Here is a 26,515-nt window from a genome sequence, read left to right on the forward strand (position 1 = left end):
CCATATGATGTACAGTATACAGGCCAACTCAGCTACTGCTGCCATAGGATGTACAGTATACAGGCCAACTCAGCTACTGCTGCCATAGGATGTACAGTATACAGGCCAACTCAGCTACTGCTGCCATAGGATGTACAGTATACAGGCCATCTCAGCTACTGCTGCCATAGGATGTACAGTATACAGGCCAACTCAGCTACTGCTGCCATAGGATGTACAGTATACAGGCCAACTCAGCTACTGCTGCCATATGATGTACAGTATACAGGCCAACTCAGCTACTGCTGCCATAGGATGTACAGTATACAGGCCAACTCAGCTACTGCTGCCATAGGATGTACAGTATACAGGCCAACTCAGCTACTGCTGCCATAGGATGTACAGTATACAGGCCAACTCAGCTACTGCTGCCATAGAATGTACAGTATACAGGCCAACTCAGCTACTGCTGCCATAGGATGTACAGTATACAGGCCAACTCAGCTACTGCTGCCATAGAATGTACAGTATACAGGCCAACTCAGCTACTGCTGCCATAGGATGTACAGTATACAGGCCAACTCAGCTACTGCTGCCATAGGATGTACAGTATACAGGCCAACTCAGCTACTGCTGCCATAGGATGTACAGTATACAGGCCAACTCAGCTACTGCTGCCATAGGATGTACAGTATACAGGCCAACTCAACTACTGCTGCCATAGGATGTACAGTATACAGGCCAACTCAGCTACTGCTGCCATAGGATGTACAGTATACAGGCCAACTCAGCTACTGCTGCCATAGAATGTACAGTATACAGGCCAACTCAGCTACTGCTGCCATAGGATGTACAGTATACAGGCCATCTCAGCTACTGCTGCCATAGAATGTACAGTCTACAGGCCAACTCAGCTACTGCTGCCATAGAATGTACAGTATACAGGCCAACTCAGCTACTGCTGCCATAGGATGTACAGTATATAGGCCAACTCAGCTACTGCTGCCATAGAATGTACAGTATACAGGCCATCTCAGCTACTGCTGTCATAGAATGTACAGTATACAGGCCATCTCAGCTACTGCTGCCATTCTTTCCTTCATAATAACCCGTATAGCTCACATCCTGCCTGAGCCTTACAGCCAAACAATTCCAACACACCACTCATTCATTCTGTACTGATTGTAGGGACGAGGGAGGGATGGAAGGAGAAGGGGGGGATGGAAGGAGAAGGGGGGGTGGAAGGAGAAGGGGGGGTGGAAGGAGAAGGGGGGATGGAAGGAGAAGGGGGGGATGGAAGGAGAAGGGGGGGATGGAAGGAGAAGGGGGGATGGAAGGAGAAGGGAGGGATGGAAAGAGAAGGGGGAATGGAAGGAGAAGGGGGGATGGAAGGAGAAGGGGGGGATGGAAGGAGAAGGGGGGATGGAAGGAGAAGGGAGGAATGGAAACAGAAGAGGGGGATGGAAACAGAAGAGGGCGATGAAAACAGAAGGGGGATGGAAGGAGAAGGGATGAATGGAAGGAGAAGTGGGGGATGGACTGAGAAGGGGGGATGGAAGGAGAAGGGGGGGTGGAAAGAGAAAGGGGGATGAGTGAAGGAAGAAGTGTGGAATGTGAGGGATGTGAGGGAGGAGGACGGAAGAGGGAGATGAGAGAACGACGGAAGTGAGGGATACAGAGATGAAGAAAGGTTGTGTTGTTTTGATAAAACATGGTCCCCTAAGGAGAGAGAGGAGAGGAAGAAGTGGAAAGGATGAGGAAGAAGGCTTGGTGTGTGTGTGTGTTCAGGGAGTTGTTAAGAGGTTAAATTGGTGATCAGAGGAAAGGTTGATCACTGCTCACTGGGGAAATGGATACACACACACACACACAAGCAGAAGAAGAAGGGAGGGAGAGGAGAAAGAGGTGGAAGGAGAGAAGGGAGAAGTCATATCAGACTACATGTACCGACAAAGCCCCGCGGTGGTGCTGCGATGTCTGGGACCTACCACTGTTACTGGGGAGGGTCAAACATGCATCCCTGCCACGCTTAGATCCAGAGCACAGGGCTTTGATCCCAGAGCTTTGATCCCAGTAACGAGTGCCCGTCTCCCCCTTGTTGAACAGGTGGGTTGCCCCCCCTGGAGCCTTCTGTAGCTAAGAAATCTGATGGAGACTCATGCTGTCATAGGTTATTCAATAATTTGGCTAGGGAGGCATGGGATACATGGATGGGTGAAGTGGGGGGGGGGGGGGTTCTGTGTGTGTGTGTGAGAGAGAGAGAATGATAATAATAATAATAACGATGACTATCAGAAACAAACAAAAGGAATATCAATAGTCTAAATAAAGAGATCGATTAAAAATAAATGAGAGAATGAAAGTGAAGAGAGGATAGATGGAAGGAGGAAGGTGGGAGGGATGGGGGATGAGAGGAGAGGGGAGGGGATGGAGAGAAGGAGGGATGAGAAGAGCAGGAGAAGGGAGGCAGGGATGGGATAAGAGGGGGAAGAAAGGAAAAGAGCAGAGAAGGATGAAGGGAAGGAGATAAGGAGAAAGGAGGAGAGGAAAGGAGAGGTTGTTGACTGCAGACGGCTCACGGAGGGATAGCAGCAGTGATTCATTGGTCATGTGACTCCCCCCCCTCCCTCTGTCCTCCCTCTGTCCTCCATCCCTCCCTTCTCTCCTCTGCTGGGTGAGTCATCCTTCGCTCCTCCATCCTCATGCAGAACCACTGCAGAACCCTCAGGCAGCCACACACACACACAAAGTGCACACAGCATGCGCAGTCAGGCACACACTCACACAGAGACACATACATACTGCAGTCCACTGGTGTGCGTGGCCAAAGAGCTCTATTTTCACGTCATCTGACAATAGCGCCGATTCCAACCGAAGTGCCAATGCCGTTCACCAAACTCCAGGTGGCGGTGGTCAGAGCTCTTTGGCCACGCATTCCAGTGGTGGGTTTAGCGTTGTAAAACAGAAGCATATGCAGAAAACAACCTCACACCTACGGTAAAATATGGTGATGGATCTTTGATTTTATGGGGCTGTTTTGCTGACTGGTCCTGGGGCCCTTGTTACGGTCAAAGGGCGTCATGAACCTTAAGCAGTACCACAAAATCAACATTTTGCAACGGCCATCTCAGTCCCTGAACTTGAAGCCCATTGAAAACCTGTATTCTGAATTAAAGAGGACAGTCCATAAGCGCATATGAAGGATATCAAGGATCTGGAAAGATTCAGTATGGAGGAATGGTCTAAGACCCCTCCCAATGTGGTCTCCAATCTTATGAAATGTTTTGGTAAAAGGCGCAGTGTCATTATCCTTGCAAGGAGAGTGGGCTAGAGTAATGAAAACAGGGGAACCAATAATTGACCACTATCTTGTAAATGTTTTTTTTGGTATTACTTCTTAAACAAAATCTCTTCCTCTTACAATTGTATTAGTATAAAATAGAATTTCCTAATTTTTCCCTCAGTATTTGTATTATGTATTTTATGGTATTTTTTGCTGTAATGTAACAGAGTGGATCCGGTCCAGTCCAACCAGCTACAGATAGTTCATCTGGTATAACCAGCTACAGATAGTTCATCTGGTATAACCAGCTACAGATCGTTCATCTGGTATAACCAGCCACAGATAGTTCATCTGGTATAACCAGCCACAGATAGTTCATCTGGTATAACCAGTCACAGATAGTTCATCTGGTATAACCAGTCACAGATAGTTCATCTGGTATAACCAGCTACAGATAGTTCATCTGGTATAACCAGTCACAGATAGTTCATCTGGTATAACCAGCTACAGATAGTTCATCTGGTTTAACCAGTCACAGATAGTTCATCTGATATAAACAGCCACAGATAGTTCATCTGGTATAACCAGCTAGAGATAGTTCATCTGGTATAACCAGCTACAGATAGTTCATCTGGTATAACCAGCCACAGCCAGGCCATATTAGGACATGATACATACAAATGGAATACACACCCACATAATCAAAAACAGACCCATCTCTCTCTTTCTTTCCCTCTCATGTTTTTTTCTCCTTCAGTCCCTCTCTCTCTCTCTCTCACACACACACACACACACACACACACGGTGCACCCAACGACCTGCATTATTATGTGATATACTCCCAGTCATTTTCCATCTCTGTGTACTGATGATGTATTGATGGTGTGCATCCCAAATGGCACCCTGTTCCCTATGTAGTTCCCGCTAGAGTGCACTACTTTTGACCAGGGCCCATAGGTAAAAGTAGTGCACTATGTAGGGAATAGGGTGCCGTTTGGGACGTAATCAGAAGGAAAACAGAATGGAGCAGAATGTTAAAATGCTATGTTTATTTCAGGGCCCCATACCGTCACCAAGGATAATAGCTTTCTCAAAAAAGGTTTGGGCTAATCACTGCCATTTAGAAGAGAAGGATGGCGGGAGGGCGGGAATCTGCGAAAGAGGTGAGCGAGGAGAGGAAATGAGAAGAGGAAGATGAGGGGAGGTCAGGAGGAGGGGAAGTCAGGAGGAGGAGGGGAGAGTTCACCAACCTCAACATCATAGCAGGAACAGTCTGTGGGAATGCAGTACGACCTCAAATTATCAGCCCGTGTGTGTGTGTGTGGGGGGGGGGGGGGGGTACTGTATTTCCATTGCAAATCTGAGAGCCCTTTCCTGCCTACTCTGATACTAAGCCACCCACACCTTTGGAACTGACACACACACCCCTCTCTCTCCCTCACTAGCGCTCTCTCCAAGCCTTTGTCAGTGACTGTAATGTGGGCTTGCTGAAACAATACAGAGGGTTAGAGAGAGGTATCTGGCTGTGTGGGAACCGAGTAGGACCATGTGAGGTTTAGAGAGAGGTATCTGGCTATGTGGGAGCCCAGTAGGACCATGTGAGGGTTAGAGAGGGGTATCTGGCTGTGTGGGAGCCCAGTAGGACCATGTGAGGGTTAGAGGGGACAAGGGACTGTCCCAAATGTATTTAGGCATATTTTGTACTATTTTAGGAAGTATGCCAGGGAAGTGTGTTCATTGTATACTTGCAAGATCAATATTGATAGGTTGGCGTAGAGCCATATCTCCATCAGCTAGTCAGCCCAAAGCTACTGCTGCGTCCCCATGGTAGCTCAGAGACGGCCATGTCAGTTTGGTGCCAACATGATGCCCTGAATGCCCAATTCATCCTCGATACTTTGTGACTGCTCTGAAAACATTGAATAGTTTGTGGTGGGTTAGGTATTGCCTGAATAAATCCACCTGCACTCCCTGTACTCCTATTCTCTGCCCTTATTTACAGACAGACTGTCCTCCTTTATCTCATCCCTCCATCTCCCTCGGACTCGTGTCTCGCTCTCTCTCCGCTGTATGGCAAGGCTGAGCTTCACTCCAACACGGTCACAAAAGAACGGTGACTCATACACTTAGAGGCTCCATCTCTCTTTCCCCTTCCTTTCTCTCTCCCTATCTTACACAAACAGCTTGGCTTTGGATTCTCTCGGAATTTAAAACAGTAGCTACATCAACAGGTATGCATTTACACCTATAGGAGACTGACATTTCCCACTAACACATGCATCCACTTTAACATATGTCGACACAAAAACACTCCCTTATCTCCCACAAAACAGCTTCCGACACATGAAACGTCTTGAATTTCAAAACAGCAGCTACATCAACTGGTAGCTGTGCATTAAAATCTATAGACTGGGACTTCCTACTATCGGAACCCATTAAAAACATGCATGGGCATTCTGTAGTTAACACAAAATGCTTTAACAAACTATTACTAGCTACAGTTACATTTTACATTTAAAATAAGGACAGACGCTCTTATCCAGGCCGACTTACTGTCAGTACATTCAACTAAGGTAGGTAAAACATTTAAACAATTCAGAAGGCACAAATACACAATACTTTTAAAATGTGATTTTATTGTCATTATAAAATTACATTGCCACATGATTCCCTGTCTGAAAGCCATTGTAAATCGTCATTGCAAATAAGAATTTGTTAACTGACTTGCCTAGTTAAATAAACACATTCAGGGAAGAGGGCACCATGACTGGACCGTAGTTCAGTAGTTATTTATCAGACCTCCTACCCCTAATGCTGGATTACAAAAGGAATAAAACACCACAGAGTCCCTGAAAAACATCAACACCACTCAAAATATCTTCCAATTTCAGGTGCAGTTCCAATAATCCACACTAGACCACTAAGAAGCTCTGTCCCATTGCTCAGATCACTTCATCCCACTTTGAACAGAACACTATATAGGGCAGATGAGATGGAGGATTGAAAAGAAGATTGAGTATGACTTGATCTAATCCATCCTCACCATGAACGCTGTAGACCGGAGGCACTGGTGCTCTCTCCTAGAAGCCTTACGTTACTCCAGACACAAAGAGGATTGGGTAAGTAGGTAAGTAATATATTGGGCATGAATTCTAAGTGGTATGCCAGCGTGGATATTGGAACACAGCCTATGTATTGCTACTACTTGGAGTGAAGCAACGTATTTGGGAATGCACACTAGCAAGTAGTATGTTGGTATGAAGGTTGGAACGTACCTTGTTAAAAGCAAAGGGCTAAAGTCTGGTTACAAGAACACACATTTATAGTCTGAAGCTAAACTCTACTAGTTGCAGTTTCTTCCCTCTTGTTGCAGACAAACAGATGAGGACTCTTTGGAAAGTAGGTATTCCAGAGGCGGAAATTGGGGAGAAATGATCTGCCATGTGATATAGTACTGCATTTAGTGTGTGTGTGTGCGTGTGTGTGTGTGTATATAGGAATGGTAGCTAGGTCCATTTTTTTTGGTGTATTTCTCAAAAAAAAGTCACATGCATCTTAAAGTAGTTCACATTTTTATGCATTGCAGTTCAAAAACAAACTGACACTTTTTTGCCCTGTGTTCGTTTTAACTAAGTTGAATCATCATCATCTTCATCATATACCATCACGTTGCACCCTTTAAACACATTCATGTTAGCACATCCACACAAGGGCTAAAACGGCACAGACTTCTCCATAGGTTAGTTGCTCAACACAAGAGAGCAAGACAGAGAGATGGTCTGAAACAGTTCCGGAATAGAACACAGAACTAGAATTCTAAAGGAACTCTGGATGGAACTGGAATGTTGGGTAGAATCATTTTCAGATGGTTTCCCTTCCTCTTTATATGAATGTCAAGGTTACTTCTTTTTGTTCCCTGACAAGATCCTACTATAGGTTCAACAAAGCTCACCAACGCAGACAATCAATGTGTTCCCTTAAAAACAGCAAACGTATTATATTACTATTATTAATAATAATAATCTCATAACATGTGGTCCATATACAAAACATTTTAAAACAGCCATTTATTTAAAAGCAAATTCATGTCCCCCAAATGGCACCCTATTCCCTATGTAGTGCCCTACTTTTGACCAGAGCCCATATGCACTATATATAGGGAATAGGTTGCCATTTGGCAACGCAACCCTAGTCTGATCAAAAGTAACCTGTTCAGTGATGTTTTGATGTTTAATTGCATCCCCAGCTATAAAAAGGCTTGAGATGTGTTCTGACCTGCCTCTTTTGAGGGAAATGTCAAAGGTCAAATCAGACCTGGGTTCTAAAACCATTTCAAATACTTAAAGTCGAGCTTGATTAAACTTCCTGGCACAATGGAACCAATAGAATGGTCTCCAGGCAGGCCAAAGCAAACGCTGGAAGTACTTGAAGGATTTTCAGATACTATTTGAACCCAAATCTGGGTTACATTACAGTAGTAATAGATAAATCTTCCAGCCAAAAGTGGAATGATTTTCACAGAGCTAATATACATTACGGTTGCAATATTCCGGTAACTTCCCAAAAATTCCCAGGTTATCCTAAAATAGTTGTATAACCCCAGGAATCAGACAGGATTTAACAACAAATCCAGAATCCACCATACAGGATTTCTGGAAAACTTGAGAATTTTGGGAAAGTTCACTTTGCAACCTTAAACCATCATGATAATATACAATTAATGTCAGCAATGCTTTGAATTCAGTAGTACCAGAACGTCAAAGGTGTGAATCTCATCGGACCCCCCCGCTTAACCCAAACCCCTCCATTTACCCCCTCCCCATACACACCCACATCACAAACCCCCTTTCCTCCCCCCTGCACCTGGAACCCAAAGAGTCTTTGTCTGTAGCCTGATAAAGTGTTGTGAGCAGAGTACCCTGCTGTCACTATGCCAGACCCATCTCCTCTAGAACACTCCTGGGAGATTCATCCTCCTGTAGGGGGAGATAGAGAGAAGGGGAACAGCATAGCATTACATTTTACAAGTCTAGAATGTACATTATTACATTATGAGGGTCTATGACCTCATCCCCTCTTGTAATTTAGCAGTATCTCTGTGGAGAACAGATGCTCTGACAGGATAATGATTATCACCACCGTACAACATAAAAAACATAGATCATTCATTCTAAGGTAGAGTCCTAGCAAGTATGGTAGGGAGAACTCCAAAATACACCGATTGAGGTCGAGTGAGACCCAAACGTTGGTTAAAAACAGCCATTCAATAGTTTGAAGTATGAATAACACTGGTTAGCTGGAGTTTCACATTATTTTTAATAAGAGAGATCACTTCTTCTCCCTGTGGTGTGTGTGTGTGTACCTCCTGCAGTAGGTCGGCCTGTTCGATGGCCTTGAGTACACTCTTCTTGGACGTGTCCTGGATCTCTCCCCCGATCAGAAACTCATCCAGTATAAAGTAGGCCTTCTCAAAGTTAAAGATGATGTCCAGCTCACAAACCTGCCAGGGCGCACGCACACACGCAGGAAGGAATCAGAATCACCTTTATTTACTAAGTACACTTACATAAAAACACAGAATTTGAGGGGAGAGAGTGACCATACAGTCCATTCAGACCCCTTCACTCTTTCCCACATTTTTGTTACGTTACAGCCTTATTCTAAAATTGATGAAATACAAATCCTCAGCAATCTACACACAATACCCCATAATGATAAAGCAAAAACAGATTTAGAAATGTTTGCAAATTTATTACGAATAATATACAGAAATACCTTATTTACATACATATTCAGACCCTTTGCTATGAGACTCGAAATTGAGCTCAGGTGCATCCTGTTTTCATTGATCATCCTTGAGATGTTTCTACAACTTGGAGTCCAATTAAACTGATTGGACATGATTTGGAAAGGCACACACCAGTCTATATAAATTCCCACAGTTGACAGTGCATGTCAGAGCCAAAACCAAGCCATGAGGTCGAAGAAATTGTCCGTAGAGCTCCGAGACGGGATTATGTCGAGGCACAGATCTGGGGAAGGGTACCAACAAATGTCTGCAACATTGAAGGTTCCCAAGAACACAGTGGCCTCACTCATTCTTAAAAGGAAGAAGTTTGGAACCTTCCCAGAGCTGGCCACTCAGCCAAACTGAGCAATCGGGGGAGAATGGCCATGGTCAGGGAGGTCACTGACAGAGCTCTAGAGTTCCTCTGTGGAGATGGGAGAACCTTCCAGAAGGACAACCATCTCTGCAGCACTCCACCAATCAGTTCTTTATGGTAGAGTGGCCAGACAGAAGCCACTCGACAGTAAAAGGCAGATGACAACCCACTTGGAGTTTGTCAAAAGGCACCTAAATGACTCTCAGACCATGAAAAACAAGATTCTCAGGTCTGATGAAACCAAGATTGAACTCTTTAGCCTGAATGTCAAGCGTCACGTCTGGAGGAAACCTGGCACCATCCCTACGGTGAAGCATGGTGGTAGCAGCATCATGATGTGGGGATGTTTTTCAGCAGCAGGTACTGGGAGACTAGTCAGGATCGAGGCAAAGAAACAGAGCAAAGTACAGAGTTCCTTGATAAAAACCTGCCCAGAGCACTCAGGAACTCAGATGGAGGTGAAGGTTCACCTTCAAAACAGGACAACGACCCTAAACACACAGCCAAGACAACGCAGGAGTGGCATCAGGACAAGTCTCTGAATGTCCTTGAATGGCCCAGCCAGAGCCCGGACTTGAACTCGATCGAACAGCTCTGGACACACCTGAAAATAGCTGAGCAGTGACGCTCCCCATCCAACCTGGTAGAGCTTGAGAGGATCTGCAGAGAAGAATGGGGCAAACTCCCCAAGTACAGTGTGTTCCAAACTTGTAGCGTCATACGCAAGAAGACTCAAGTCTGTAATCACTGCAAAAGGCGCTTCAACAAAGTACTGAGTAAAGGGCCTGGATACTTATGTAAATGTGATATTGCCATTTTTTTTTGTGGAATAAATTGCAAAAAATTTGAGAAACCTCTTTTGATTTATCATTATGTGGTATTATTTGTAGATTGAGGGGGAGGGGCACAGAGCGAGGGGCACAGAGCGAGGAGAGGGGCACAGAGCCAGGAGATGGGCACAGAGCCAGGAGATGGGCACAGAGCCAGGAGAGGGGCACAGAGCCAGGAGAGACATTTGGCCACAGGAGTGAACAAAAAAAGCGAGAGGGTTGGCTACAGGAGAGGGGAATGAGAGAGAGTTGGCAATAGAATAAAAGATGGTGAAGGAGAGTGAGGGATGAGAAAGAGAGAGAAGAAAGAATAGGAAAATAGAGAGTGATAAAAATATAGAGTAGGAGTGAGAGAGCAAAAGAGAGGGTGGAGAAACAGCGTGAGGGTTGAGAGAGAGAGCTGGAGTGACTCACACTGCCGAAGTACTTATCCAGCAGCTCTACGAAGCGGTGGATGACCTCCAGAGTAATGAGCTCGTTGTCCTGCTCTTCCACCGCACAGCAGAAATACAGACTGGCATACCTGACACACACACCTGTTGTGTTACTGAAGATCAACACACCCAAACTTTAATCGTTGAGGTTAACTAAGGTGTTCCGCAGGAGGGAATAACCGGGGAATCTAGAACCCTCCAACCAGGACTTCTGGAAAACCTGGGAATTCAGGGAAAGTTAACAGAATTTTGCAAACCTAGGTTTAGCTGAGAATAAAAGGTCCTGGGGGAATCTCTGGAGCGCCAGTCCAGTCCGTAACCCAGGAAAACTAAGAACTACTGAAAGCGAATCTTGATATGCTGCTGTTAACCATGCCAATCTATGCAGTGTAGCAGCTAAATCCTCAGCCTTTCTACCAAAACAGTGGCGGGTGGCTCTTTGTTATTGTTTGAATGCAGATTGCCTCTTTAATGACTCAAGTCTATGCAGTGTAGTCAGACAATTCAAGGGGTGTGATATTCAAAATGGCATGTGCCAGTCTTATACACCATAGTGTGTGCATCTGTGGGTTAGAGCATTAGAGAAGTCAGCTCGTTGGCTCCCTCCCCTGGCCAGAAACAGGTACTGCACGACTGTAGCGCACAATGATTAGACGCTTCGACAGAATCACTGAGCGTCAAAGCATCACACACCAAGGATACTGACGGCCGAGAGATACTTAGTACATCTGTCCATTGTCGGCAGTAAATGTTTTGTTCACTCAAATCATTTGCCGTCTGCCTAGATAGCTTAAGAAAGCAACGCTGTTTGGCTTATGCCCACTTCTAAATATGTAGTTAGCTAATGTTGGCTAACTAGCAAGCTGCGCTAATGTTGATAGCTAGCTAAAATGTGTAGTAAGTCCTTGTTGTGGCCATCTGGCTCGTAACAACATTATCATTAAATCAAAGGATTTGTTCTTGCAAGTGCACATTATCAAACCTAACAAAAAAAAGATTTGTGCGCAAAACTCCTAAGCTAAATGTAAAAGACGTAAAAACTTGCTCTAGAAAAACAATTAAGCAGCATACTATCATTTATTTAAGTTAGTCCGGGCTCTCCAATTGGCTCAGCTAAATTGTCGACCACTGACAGGCACGTTCTTTGTTCTAGTAAAAGAAGGAACGGCCTACTACTGTGATAAGTACCTATCGACCCGTCAGGTCTCGGTGTGTCTAACCTCTAAGCTACTGTGGGATCCTATGGGCAGCTTTAACCAAGAGTGCTGTGTGTGGATGCCTTCTGCATGAGTGGTGGAATGAGTGTTAAAACAGAATCACAGAGCATCCGCTGTATTGAAACACACTGTACAATCTAAAACGCTGTCTGCTGTGAGACATCCGTGTTGGGAGAAAACGATACACATGCCTGAAAGACAGCCTGGAGCCTGGGCGATTCACTGTGATCACACACACAGTCATATCACGAGGTGACATTCTGTCTCTTTTAATCCACCCCCCCTCCCCCAGAACCACGTTTTAAGGGCAATTATTAACGTCCCCCCTGGAAACACATTTGAATGGCAATTATTACCAGTAAAGTGGGGCCAGATGTTTTGATGGGGGGGAATGATTAGAACGTAACACCAAACACTGAGTCACTGGTTGACTCATCATTCCAACCATGACAGCTCATTTTTGGAGACAGTTGCCATTTCAGAAGCTCATTCCACAATTAACACTTTCCAGAGGCCCCCTAGAGAGAGTGAGTATGCATCATTTCAGATACTAATGCACATATAGCTCACAGATAGCAGCCCATGGAGCACATGCTCAAGTGTGTGTGTGTGTGTGTGTGAGAACAGTGGGTAGCGCCTACCTGCTGTTCCACACAACCATGAAAACGTAGGTATACAACAAACAGCCTGTCCTTTTAGGGAAGTGTAGGATGTGGTACTGTACATGTAGGAGGTGATTATGTCATGAATATTATGAATGTATATCTACTGTGTGTGTTGAGACAGAGAGACAGAGATATTCCAGTACCTCTTGTAGACGATCTTGAGGTCCCTCCACTCCAGGAAGCTGCTCATTTTGGGTTTGCGGGCCAGGACCACCTGCATCAGTTCCCTGACCATCTTCTTCTTGTCCCTCTCAGCCGTGGCAGTGTACCACTTCTGGAGACGCAGCTTCCCCTGCCGACTGAACAGCAGCATGAAACGCATCTATACAGGGGGAGGAGATAGCAAGAAACTGAAATATATCGGTTGTCCAAGACTAGGTTTAATCTGTGTCTGGGAAACCAGGGAGCGTGGAGGAGGAAGCAGGGGGTATGATAGACAGAGGCTACCAGAAGGGAGATATAGGCATAATAAAGATAAATATTCAGTTGTTGGATCAATACTGGACACACACACCACACACAGTGAGTCTGATACATTAACAGCCTGCACTGGGATGATGGTAGAGCGCAGTGGGAGGGAGGGAGAGGAAGAAATGAGGGAGCGAGAGAGCAAGGTGGGAGGAAGAAATTAGGGAGAGAGGAAGACAGAGAGCAAGGTGGGAGGGAGAGGGAGGAAGAAATGAGGGAGAGAGGAAGACAGAGAGCAAGGTGGGAGGGAGAGAGGAAGACAGATGAGGAAAACCAATGGAGGAAGAGAGAGAGAGAGGAAGACAGACAGAGCCCTTACCTCATGACTCAAGTGCATTATTTTTTCAAAACATTTTCACAGGAGTCTACTGCAGGTATTTCTAAACTGGAGTAATGCTGTCAGTGGTACGCCAAATACAAATGTGATTTAAAAAAAAAAATCCGTTTAAGAAATCATATATTTATTTTTCCCCTTCCCATTTTCAAACAGTACATTTATATTTTCCAATGGGGCTATACATTTGGGTGAGGTTTCTCTCCCCCCCCACCCTCGTTTCACTGCCAAAAATGTAATTAAACCATCTAGTGTTCAGGTAAATAAAAACAATGTCAAATACAGGAAGCCTAGTCAAATAATTAACACCCAATCACATGAACCATTACTCTCTCACGGGAAACCTTCACTCTTGTGCAGACATTTATAAACGAAACATGACAATATGAAAAATAAGCCACGGGAGTTTGAGCGAGAATAAAGATGACTTTCGGGTAGCAAGACATGTATAAAAGCAACAGATACCATTAATAAGAAGGGGCTAGAAGAGTCTTATATGGTGAGCTACCGAGTGGCTTGGACAGGCAAGCCCCATACTATTGTAGAGGAATTAATTATTGCTGCTGCCACAGATATGGCTGGGACAATGTTGGGGGGGGGGATAGCCCCCCCTCCAAGAAAAAAAACTACTATACAAACAATGTCTTCATCAAATACTGTTTCATGACGTACAGCGACATGGCAGGAGATGTTTTTAAACAATTACTGCTTTGCATACAAGCCAGTGAATTCTATGCGTTACAGCTGGATGAGTCAACAGGGCCTGGCACAGCTCCTAGTATATGTCCGTTACGTTCATGGGGGGGTCAATTAAGGAAGACATCCTCTTCTGCAAACCACTGGAAACCAGGACAACAGGAGAGGATATTTTTAAAGTAGTGGACAGCTTTGTGACATCAAATGGACTTTGGTGGTCAAGATGTGTTGGTATCTGTACTGATGGCACAAAAGCCATGACAGGGAGACGTAGTGGAGTGGTAACACGCGTGCAAGCAGTTGCTCCCGACGCTACTTGGGTACACTGCAGCATCCACCGAGAGGCTCTTGCTGCCAAGGGAATGCCTGACAGCTTGAAAGACGTTTTGGACACTACAGTGAAAATTGTTAACTTTGTTAAAGCAAGGCCTCTGAACTCTTGTGTATTTTCTGCATTATGCAATGATATGGGCAGCGACCATGTAATGCTTTTACAACATACAGAAGTGCACTTGTTATCAAGGGGCAAAGTATTGATGTTTTTTTAATTGAGAGACGAGCTTAAAGTTCTTTACGGACCATCATTTTCACTTGTCTGACTGCTTGCATGATGACGAGTTTCTCACACGACTGGCCTGTCTGGGTGATGTTTTTTCCTCACCCAAATGATCTGAATCTAGGATTACAGGGACTCTCCGCAACTATTTCAATGTACGGGGGAAAAAAAATAATGCTATGATTAAGAAGTTGGAGCTCTTTTCTGTCTGCATTAACAAGGACAACTCACAGGTCTTTCCATTTGTATGATTTTGTGTGTGCAAATTAACTCAAGCTTACGGACAATATCAAATGTGATATCGCAAAGCACCTGAGTGAACTGGGTGCACAATTACGCAGGTACTTTCCCGAAATGGAAAATATCCCTTTCATGCCCTGCCTCCAGTCCATTTACCGATATCTGAACAAGAGAACTCATCGAAATTGCAACAAGCGGTTTGGTGAAAATTACATTTAAATCAGAAGCCACCGCCAGATTTCTGGATAGGGCTACGCTCAGAGTTTCTTGCATTGGCAAATAGCACTATTAAGACACTGATGCCCTTTGCAACCACGTACCTACAGTTGAACTCGCAGGTTTTCATACACTTAGGTTGGACTTTTCAAACACTCAACAAATTTCTTGTTAACAAACTATAGTTTTGGCAAGTCGGTTAGGACATCCACTTTGTGCATGGCAAGTCATTTTTCCAAAAACTGTTTACTGACAGATTATTTCAATATCACAAGTTCAGTGGGTCAGAAGTTTACATACACTAAGTTGACTGTGCCTTTAAACAGCTTGGAAAATTCCAGAAAATTATGCCATGGCTTCAGAAGCTTCTGATAAATGATGTCAATTGGAGGTGTACCTGTGGATGTATTTCAAGGCCTACCTTCAAACTCAGTGCCTCTTCGCTTGACATCATGAGAAAATCAAAAGAAATCAGCCAAGACCTCAGAATTTTTTTTTGTAGACCTCCACAAGACTGGTTCACCCTTGGGAGCAATTTCCAAATGCCTGAAGGTACCACGTTCATCTGAACAAACAATAGTAGCAAGTATAAACACCATGGGACCACGCAGCCGTCATACCGCTCAGGGAGAAGACTCGTTCTGTCTCATAGATATGAACGTACTTTGGTGCGAAAAGTGCAAATCAATCCCAGAACAACAGCAAAGGACCTTGTGAAGAGGCTGGAGGAAACAGGTACAAAAGCATCTATATCCACAGTAAAATAAGTACTATATCAACATAACCTGAATGGCCGCTCAGCAAGGAAGAAGCCACTGCTCCAAAACCGTCATAAAAAAGCTAGACTACGGTTTGCAACTGCACATGGGGACAAAGATTGTACTTTTTGGAAAAATGTCCTCTGGTCTGATGAAACAAAAATAGAACTGTTTGGCCATAATAACCATTGTTATGTTTGGAGGAAAAAGGGGGAAGGCTTGCAAGCCGAAGAACACCACCCCAACCGTGAAGCACAGGGGTGGCAGCATCATGTTGTGGGGGGTGCTTTGCTGCCGGGGGGAGAGATCATGAGGGAGGAAAATTATGTGGCTTCAATATATCCACATCTCAAGACATCAGTCAGGAGGTTAAAGCTTGGTCGCAAATGGGTCTTTCAAATGGACAATGACCCCAAGCATACTTCCAAAGTTTTGGCAAAATGGCTTAAGTAGAACAAAGTCAAGGTATTGGAGTGGCCATCACAAAGCCCTGACCTCAATCCTATAGAAGATTTGTGGGCAGAACTGAAAAAGTGTGTGTGAGCAAGGAGGCCTACAAACCTGACTCAGTTACACCAGCTCTGTCAGGAGGAATGGGCCAAAATTCCCCCAACTTATTGTGGGAAGCTTGTGGAAGGGTACCCGATACGATTGACCCAAGTTAAACAATTTAAAGGCAATGCTCCCAAATACAAATGGAGTGTATGCAAACTTCTGACCCACTGGGAATGTGATGAAAGAAATAAAAGCTAAAATAAATTATTCTCTAATATTATTCTGACATTTCACATTCTTAAAATAAAGTAGTGATCCTAACTGACCTAAGACAGGGAATTTTTACTAGGATTAAATGTCAGGAATTGTGAAAAACTGAGTTTAAATGTATTTTGCTAAGGTGTATGTAAACTTCAACTGTATGTGAGAGTGGATTCTCAGCATGCACTAGCATGAAAACTAAACACAGGCACAGACTGTGTGGGAAATGATTTAAGAGACTCTCTCCAATACAACCCAACATTGCAGAGTTATGTGCATCCTTTGAAGCACACCCTTCTCATTAAGCTGTGGTGAGTTATTCACAATTTTTGACGAACAAATAAGGTTTTACATGTAAAATGGCCAAATAAAGTAGAGGTCGGCCGATTAATTGGAATGGCCGATAACTTGAAATCGGCCCTAATTTTTCATAACAATCGGAAATCAGTATTATTGGATTTGGCCATTTTTTTTACACCTTTATTTAATATTTATTTAACTAGGCAAGTCAGTTAAGAACACATTCTTATTTTCAATGACGGCCTAGGAACGGTGGGTTAACTGCCTCGTTCAGCGGCAGATCGACAGATTTTAACCTTGTCAGCCCGGGGGATCCAATCTTGCAACCTTACAGTTAACTAGTCCAACGCTCTAACCACCTGCCTCTCGTTGCACTCCACAAGGAGACTGCCTGACAGACGAATGCAGTAGGCCAAGGTAAGTTGCTAGCTAGCATTAAACTTACCTTATAAAAAACTATCACTCATAATCACTAGTTAACTACACATGGTTGATGATATTACTAGTTTATCTAGCGTGTCCTGCGTTGCATATAATCTGACTGAGCATACAAGTATCTGACTGAGCGGTGGTAGGCAGCAGCAGGCTCGTAAGCATTCATTCAATAAGCACTTTCGTGCGTTTTGCCAGCAGCTCTTCATTGTGCGTCAAGCATTGCACTGTTTATGAGTTCAAGCCTATCAACTCCCGGGATGAGGCTGGTGTAACCGAAGTAAAATGGCTAGCTAGTTAGCGGGGTGCGCGCTAACAGCGTTTCAAACCTCACTCGCTCTGAGCCTTGGAGTGGTTGTTCCCCTTGCGCTGCATGGGTAACGCTGCTTCGAGGGTGGCTGTTGTCGTTGTGTTCCTGGTTCGAGCCCAGGGAGGACAGAAGCTATACTGTTACACTGGCAATACTAAAGTGCCTATAAGAACATCCAATAGTCAAAGGTTAATGAAATACAAATGGTATAGAGTAGAGGTCGACCGATTCTGATTTTTCAATGCCGATACCGATTATTGGAGGACAAAAAAAAGCCGATGCCGATTTAAAAAAAACTGTGTATATATACACACACTTTGTAATAATGACAATTGCAACAATACTGAATGAACAATGTAATTTTAACTTAATATAATACATAAATAAAATACATTTAGTCTCAAATAACATGAGAACATATGTTAAAACGAACCACCAGCTTTCATGGGTCTTCAATGTTCCCAGTTAAGAAGTTTTAGAACACAAAACACAGCTCTGAAGTGACAATGATACTGAAGAGTCTGCTTAGGAGACAAATACTGTCAACTGTTTGAATAAAAATAGAGTTTGAGTTACCTGTGATGAATGTTGAAAACAAAAACTGTAATTTCTATATGCAGGAAATCCTATTTTAATAATGGGCATGGTAAGAATTGACTACCAAAGTGCGAGTCATAATTCCCATGACACCTTCTATCAAAATATGAAAAGCGGTTCCTTCATTCATTTATTCCATAGGATATTTTTAGATTCACTTAAAATAAGGTCTGTGTTTCGTGTAGGCTTACACCACCGTGCCAATGTTATAACTGTGTAGATATCCATAGGACAAGGTAACTCTGATCAATATTGGCTAAATATAAGCGAAGATAAAAAAATTTGTAGAGTGGATTTATGAAAATATGTTGACAAACGTTACCTTTTCCTAGTGAGATTTACATGGGTATCAAAACACAGAGGCGGTTTAAGCCTGAACCCTAACCTGCACCCTAACCTGCACGAAACACAGACCTTATCTGAAGTAGATCAAGACATTCTCTATGGAAGACATGAACAGAGGTGGTTTAAGCCTGCACCCTAACCTGCACGAAACACAGACCTTATATGAAGTAGATCAAGACATTCTCTATGGAAGACATGAACAGAGGCGGTTTAAGTCTGAACCCTAACCTGCACTCTAACCTGCACCCTAACCTGCACGAAACACAGACCTTATCTGAAGTAGATCAAGACATTATCTATGGAAGACATGAACAGAGGCGGTTTAAGCCTGCACCCTAACCTGCACCCTAACCTGCACGAAACACAGACCTTATTTGAAGTAGATCAAGACATTCTCTATGGAAGACATGAACAGAGGCGGTTTAAGCCTGTACGAAACAGACCTTATTGGAAGTAGATCATGACATTCTCTATGGAAGACATGAACAGAGGCGGTTTAAACCTGAACGAAACACAGACCTTATTTGAAGTAGATCATGACATTCTCTATGGAAGACATGAACGGTAAAATAACGAAGGAACCCCTTTCAAGTTCAGCCACAAGTTATTACAGGAATTATAACGCGTTGACTATTTCTCTCTAAACCATGTACCTTTGACTATTACGAGCCTGCTGCTGCCTACCACCCCTCAGTCAGACTGCTCTATCAAATCAGACTTAACTACACTGCTCAAAAAAATAAAGGGAACACTTAAACAACACAATGTAACTCCAAGTCACTCACACTTCTGTGAAATCAAACTGTCCACTTAGGAAGCAAAACAGATTGACAATACATTTCACATGCTGTTGTGCAAATGGAATAGACAACAGGTGGAAATTATAGGCAATTAGCAAGACACCCCCAATAAAGGAGTGGTTCTGCAGGTGGTGACCACAGACCACTTCTCAGTTCCTATGCTTCCTGGCTGATGTTTTGGTCACTTTTGAATGCTGGCGGTGCTTTCACTCTAGTGGTAGCATGAGACGGAGTCTACAACCCACACAAGTGGCTCAGGTAGTGCAGCTCATCCAGGATGGCACATCAATGCGAGCTGTGGAAAAAAAGGTTTGCTGTGTCCAGAGCATGGAGGCGCTACCAGGAGACAGGCCAGTACATCAGGAGACGTGGAGGAGGCCGTAGGAGGGCAACAACCCAGCAGCAGGACCACTACCTCCGCCTTTGTGCAAGGAGGAGCAGGAGGAGCACTGCCAGAGCCCTGCAAAATGACCTCCAGCAGGCCACAAATGTGCATGTGTCTCCTCAAACGGTCAGAAACAGACTCCATGAGGGTGGTATGAGGGCCCGACGTCCACAGGTGGGGGTTGTGCTTACAGCCCAACACCGTGCAGGACGTTTTTCATTTGCCAGAGAACACCAAGATTGGCAAATTCGCCACTGGCGCCCTGTGCTCTTCACAGATGAAAGCAGGTTCACACTGAGCACGTGACAGACGTGACAGTCTGGAGATGCCGTGGAGAACGTTCTGCTGCCTGCAACATCTTCCAGCATGACCAGTTTGGCGGTTGGTCAGTCATGGAGTGGGGTGGCATTTCTTTGGGGGGGCCGCACAGCCCTCCATGTGCTCGCCAGAGGTAGCCTGACTGCCATTAGGTACTGAGATGAGATCCTCAGACCCCTTGTGAGACCATATGCTGGTGCGGTTGGCCCTGGGTTCCTCCTAACGCAAGACAATGCTAGACCTCATGTGGCTGGAGTGTGTCGTTGCACCACAGGCTGTCCAGGAGTTGGCGGATGCTTTAGTCCAGGTCTGGGAGGAGATCCCTCAGGAGACCATCCGCCACCTCATCAGGAGCATGCCCATGCGTTGTAAGGAGGTCATACAGGCACGTGGAGGCCACACACACTACTGAGCCTCATTTTGACTTGTTTTAAGGACATTACATCAAAGATGGATCAGCCTGTAGTGTGGTTTTCCACTTTTGTGACTCCAAATCCAGACCTCCATGGGTTGATAAATGTGATTTCCATTGATAAAATTTGTGTGATTTTGTTGTCAGCACATTCAACTATGCAAAGAAAAAAGTAGTTATTAAGAATATTTCATTCAGATCTAGGATGTGTTATTTTAGTGTTCCCTCTATTTTTTTGAGCAGCGTATAATAAACACACAGAAATACGTTCCGTATTTTATCTAAGTCTAAATATTCTTGTTACATTGCACAACCGTCAATGTTATGTCATAATTACATAAAATTCTGGCAAAATAGTTCGCAATGAGCCAGGCGGACCAAACCGTTGCATATACACTGACTCTGCGTGCAATGAACGCAAGAGGTGACAATTTCACCTGGTTAATATTGCCTGCTAACCTGGATTTCTTTTAGCTAAATATGCAGGTTTAAAAATATATACTTGTGTATTGATTTTAAGAAAAGGCATTGATGTTTATGGTTAAGTACACATTGGAGCAACGACAGTCGTTGATTGATTGTTTTTTTATAAGATAAGTTTAATGCTAGCTAGCAACTTACCTTGGCTTCTACTGCATTCGCGTAATAGGCAGGCTCCTCGTAGAGTGCAATGTAATGTAATCAGGTAGTTAGAGCGTTGGACTAGTTACCTGTAAGGTTGCAAGATTGGATCCCCCGAGCTGACAAGGTAAAAATCTGTCGTTCTGCTCCTGAACGAGGCAGAACGTTCCTAGGCCGTCATTGAAAATAAGAACGTGTTCTTAACTGACTTGCCTAGTTAAATAAAGTTGTAAAAAAATAATACTTGAAAAAAATAATAATCTGCGCCCAAAAATACCAATTTCCGATTGTTATGAAAACTTGAAATCGGCCCTAATTAAATCGGACAGAGGTCGACCTCTAGTATAGAGGGAAATAGTCCTATAATTCCTATAATAGCAACAACCTAAAACTTCTTACCTGGGAATATTGAAGACTCATGTTAAAAGGAACCACCAGCTTTCATATATTCTCATGTACTGAGCAAGGAACTTAAACGTTAGCTTTCTTACATGGCACATATTGCCCTTTTATTTTCTTCTCCAACACTTTGTTTTTGCATTATTTAAACCAAATTGAACATGTTTTATTATTTGAGGCTAAATTGATTTTATTGATGTATTATATTAAGTTAAAATAAGTGTTCATTCAGTATTGTTACAAAAAAATAAATATAGGTCTATTAAATCGGTACCGGCTTTTTTGGTCCTCCAATAATCGGCATCGGCGTTGAAAAATCATAATCAGTCGACCTCTAAAATAAAGAGCAAAATTATTGATGATTATTATGTGTGCCCTGGTCCTATAAGAGCTCTTTGTCACTTCCCACGAGCCGGGTTGTGACAAAAACTCACTCATTCTTATGTTTAATAAAATGTATCGATTAGTGTGTGTGGCAGGCTTACAAAGATGGCAAAAAAACAACATGCGCTAACCCTGGTGCTAGAAAGGGTACACAGCTGGAGGTTGAATGTTTGAAGGGGTACAGGACTATAAAAAGGTTGGGAACCACTGGTCTACTGTATGCCCACAGTGTTAATATTGAGGAGGAACAACTGTCCAGTAGCAGAGATTGCTATAGAACACTGGAACTCCCTGGCACCATGTGGCCTGACGGAGCGTCAATCTCCTCGATACTACTGTAGCACAAACATTAACCCCGGTAGCATATGGCCCAACTCACACCAACCATTCTCATTAACTCTGGCCCGGATCTCATTCTCAACTCTGTAATACAGCCTGCCTGCAACATTATCATATGTGAAAGTCACCTTCTAAAATTACTCCATAAACATATGTGCGTAGTGCATAATGCCTGCCTACCTGCGTGTGTGTGTGTGTGTGTGTGTGAGAAAAAGAGAGAGAAAACAAGAACAGTGAAGATGTGAGAACTAAACAGCGTGTCCTCAGAGACACTACAGAGCGAGAGAGGCATGTGATGCGGTAGAAGCGGCCATGTTGTGTACAAGAATAGAATTCTCTTTGGGAGTATTCTTAGTCTCATCCGTGTCAGATCCTAAAATATGATGTGATGTTGCAGCAGCAGTCATAAGTCTGTCAATGGACCCACAGTATTGTAGCCTGGGCCCAGATCTCCTATGGTCGTTGTCGCATTTGGCATGACAATGACCATATATGAGTTGGCAAGACAGTCTGGTTCCCGATCTGTTTGCGCTAACATTAAATTTAGCCGACTTAGCCGACTTAACAGACTTGACAGAGCTCTTCTGTGTACAATATGTCCATGTAAAACACAATTAGAACTCAGAGACCCATCACTCTTCAAGAAGCAATGACCAGACAACCATAAATATTAGTTAGTTTAGTAATCAAATATTATTGACAGCAACTGTAGGGATCATTAAAAGTTCAACTGAGGCTAAAGCAAACACAATATTAGATTGAAAGCTATACAGAGAACATCAGTAGTTAGTATCATCTCCCCTGTAACTATTCCGCAGGTCGTTGCTGTAAATGAGAACGTGTTCTCAGTCAACTTACCTGGTAATATAAGGGTTAAATAAAAAAAAAATAAAAAGTAGCCTGAGTGCCAGTCTGTCTGTGCCATCATGGCAACTCCTTGTCACTTAATGACAAACAAGGAGTTGCCATGATGGCACAAACAGACTGGCACTACAAATAGTTAGTTACCACGAAAAACACAGAAGCAAAGCTGAGCTACACATGATGTTAGGGACCAAAGGTTAAATACACAGAACTAGACGAACCGTACGAACTAGAGCTGGGTGATAGACAAAAATCCACTATAAATGAATTATCACGATAATTTGAACATTAAGTTTATCACAGTGTGTAGGTCTTTTTTTATATTACCATTAAAACTGTTACTGTTATAGCTATCAATTGTCCCATTAAAAATAACCCATATTAGCACATTTATTTCAGTTCAAACTTTACATTTCTCCAGTAGAGCCCTAGAGGTTATTTATCATAACGATATTAGCAAAAGATAAGTGTTTGGTTGGTGTCGATCATTTTTGGTTCATCGTCCCAGCTCTAGTACAAACTACTCACACCAATCAATAATACAGACTACTTGGGCTATACTAGTTCCACTTTACTTACAGTCAAACCCGCTCAGTGCTTTCTCTCTAGTAATAATCTGACAGAGAGAAGAGACACGGAAGGGGTGTTATGTCCTGTAGTAGGATACTGGTGACATTGAGACAGCATTTCCCATTTGTATTGGAGTGTACTGATGAAAGGAGTGTTTATGAAGTTTACAAAGGTGGACATGGTCTAACAGTCAACAGTTCATAATTCTGTCCACACTTGTACAATAAAAGGTATCAGGGCAGCAATACAATAGGTAGTTAGCCTAACTGACTGACAAACAGGTCCGCAACAGAGAAACTAGTGCCTGAATAGTTAGCTGCACATTTAAATCAACACACATTGTTCATTTGTATCATTGCAGGTATCTAGATAGATTTTTGTCTAATCCAATGACAATGGTCTAATCACTATAGTATCTGGCTAAGCAAATATCAAAGGTTAGTTTGAAGCCTCGAAGCTAACTTGCTAACTAATGAGCATACAGCTTGCTGGCGAAGTTAGAATTGATATTAGATACAATTCGAATGTACAGCCTGTCTATCAGCAAGCAGTTACCTGTATTTTAGCATTAACCACTTTACATTGCTAACTAGGTAACACAGTTCAACTGTCAGTTGGCCAACCGGCTTGGTTTACACTGCTTCCTGAAACCATACACTTTGCTAGCTAATGAGCTAGCAGGTTAGCTTTAGCTAGTCAACTATTTTTATGGCGATACTATCGCCGACAATACTTACCATTTTATCGGGTTCTCGACGCAAATATTAACGCGTATCTTCCTATATGAATGACTTGATTTGGTTTTAAACGCAGCAAGCGTCAACACTCCATCTCTGTTTCAGCAGAACAGTACGGCTAACGCGAACAACCCGTTCGGCCAGTCAACAAGCTAGTAGTAGGAAAGAATCCGGTGACTTACGTCAGCACGCTGAACATGCGCATTGCGCATTTTGAGGCAACCGTTTTGTAGCCAGGCCAACTCTCTGTATTTTTATTTTATTTTAATGTATTGCAACAATAATAACAATAATACACATCTATACAGGGACAATCCTGTGAATACAATGAAAAAATAAAATACTAAAACACCAGGCGAACCGCCCCCACCACACACATGCACAAAATGAATACCCTTGTCAAACCAAAGGCCTTTGAAAATGGATTTCCTGATCATTTTAATAACTCTATTATTCCCAATCAATGTTTTATGAGGGAAAAATCAAATTTACTGATGAAACTTAGACAATTTCACAGGTAATTATGGAGGTTCAAAATCACATTTCATTTCAAGTCCACCAAGTTAATTAAACAGACTGTTAGGGATATGATACCGCATAGCGGCAGGATTAGACAGACGTAATTTTAACAATTCATTCTAAAAGCACCCACTAACGACTCAAAATCAATAGCCTGTAAACCTCCACGATCATAGTCTTTCACTAATTGAGATTTCCGAATAGAATGCTTTTTGTTCCTCCAAACAAATCTAAGTATAACAGAATTTACTTTTTAAAATGTTATTAGAATAAATAAAAAGGGACTGACTTGGGTAAATGATTCTAGAAAAACCATCAGTCTTGGACAAAAGAATACAACCCAAAAATGTAGATATTGTCACATCTGCTCCTGCTACACCCTCTGGTGTTCATCCGGTGTCTTCTTGACCTGCAGTTACTCCCCCTGTACACACTCTCTCTCTCCCTCTCCCTCTCTGTGTGATTGTGTGGTTGGAGACAGGTGTGCTGGAGTCAGAGCAGATCCCTACCAGCTGCAACTCGTTCCATAATCAAGACCTCTACAAATACTCAGTCCTGCCGCTTCTACTCTGCCGGATTGTAATCTCTGCTCAGTCAGTTCATGATTCTAGCCATTTATGATTATGCAATATTCTGTTACGCTGCTGTGCCTGTTTCCTTGTCTGACACTGTTTATCCTCTCATTGCAGTTTACTACTCTGTCTTCTGTTCCACATCTCACCACCCAACTACTTTGCTCTTGATTTTACTCACCACCACTACCTTGAACACCCCTCTTGACCTGTTTACCCTCTACTACTCAGCTAACTTCAACCTCAGTCTCCACATCTGGTTTATCTGCAACTCATCTGAGCTTCCCTGAATCTGCACTCCATATCTCTCTGTAACAAACATTTTGGTTCATTCATCCCTGTTTCCTCATCTGAGTCTGCTCTTGGGTTCCCCTGTGTCGCCCCACTTTACAGATATCACGTTGCAGCCACTGACTTAATGAGCCTCTCGTGGAATTAATCCTGTTATTGATGTTCAACAATTCTCCATCTGAAAGGTTTTTGGTGATGACAATACCGAAATATTTAACTTTTTATTAGGTATGGTAGAAATGTTGATGGACTCACAGCAGTGAATTGGCATGAGATCACATTTGTTAAGGTTGAGAGTCAACCCAGAGGCCATGGACAATATCTTGATTCTGTCAATAGCCAAGGGAATAACAGCCTGATCCTTTATCTTCTGCAAATTGACTGATATTTATATCTTTACCAAAAAAATGCAGATCCCTTTTAAATGATCAGAATTGTTAAGAAATACGGCTAGTAAATCTGTGGCTTAAATAAAAGAGGGGAGATTGGACAACCCTGTCTAATTCCTCTAGCGCTAGAGAAATGTAGGGATGTGCCATTACTCATAACCACTCAACTGCTTGTATCATTCTACATCATTCCTTATCACTTTACAGAAATTCTCCCCGAACTCAAAAGTAGAGAGTTCGAAATAAAAGTTGTTTTAAAGTGGCAAAAGTCTTTAAATAAAACATATGAAGCCATCATCGTCTATGAATTCACTGTAATCTAAAATATTTAAAAC

The 26,515-nt window shown here is 43.2% G+C and overlaps 1 protein-coding gene across 6 annotated transcripts; it reads right to left on the minus strand.

Moving 5' to 3' along the window:
• Window positions 1-5,877: 5,877 nt before the first annotated feature.
• LOC110531465 (AP-1 complex subunit sigma-1A) lies at window positions 5,878-24,597 on the minus strand. 6 transcript variants are annotated; one of them, XR_016483095.1, is made up of 6 exons: window positions 24,410-24,584; window positions 23,682-23,718; window positions 12,716-12,894; window positions 10,671-10,910; window positions 8,625-8,762; window positions 5,878-8,238 (listed from the first exon to the last, which is right to left on the minus strand). XR_016483095.1 is itself a non-coding variant. In XM_036987357.2 (6 exons), exons 3-6 carry the CDS (start codon window positions 12,892-12,894, stop codon window positions 8,191-8,193), a joined length of 474 nt encoding a protein of 157 aa, XP_036843252.1. In that variant the 5' UTR covers window positions 23,682-23,718; window positions 24,410-24,581; the 3' UTR covers window positions 5,878-8,190. The 6 variants fall into 6 exon arrangements, 2 of the variants coding, with proteins under 2 accessions (XP_036843252.1, XP_021470350.2); XM_036987357.2 differs by having other exon boundaries at window positions 10,671-10,779; window positions 24,410-24,581; XR_016483094.1 differs by lacking the exon at window positions 23,682-23,718 and having other exon boundaries at window positions 24,410-24,597.
• Between the last annotated feature and the right edge of the window lie 1,918 nt (window positions 24,598-26,515).

Source organism: Oncorhynchus mykiss, chromosome 9 (genome assembly GCF_057628025.1).
Source record: "Oncorhynchus mykiss isolate SJ-2025 chromosome 9, ASM5762802v1, whole genome shotgun sequence".
In the NCBI taxonomy this organism is placed as follows: domain Eukaryota; kingdom Metazoa; phylum Chordata; class Actinopteri; order Salmoniformes; family Salmonidae; genus Oncorhynchus; species Oncorhynchus mykiss.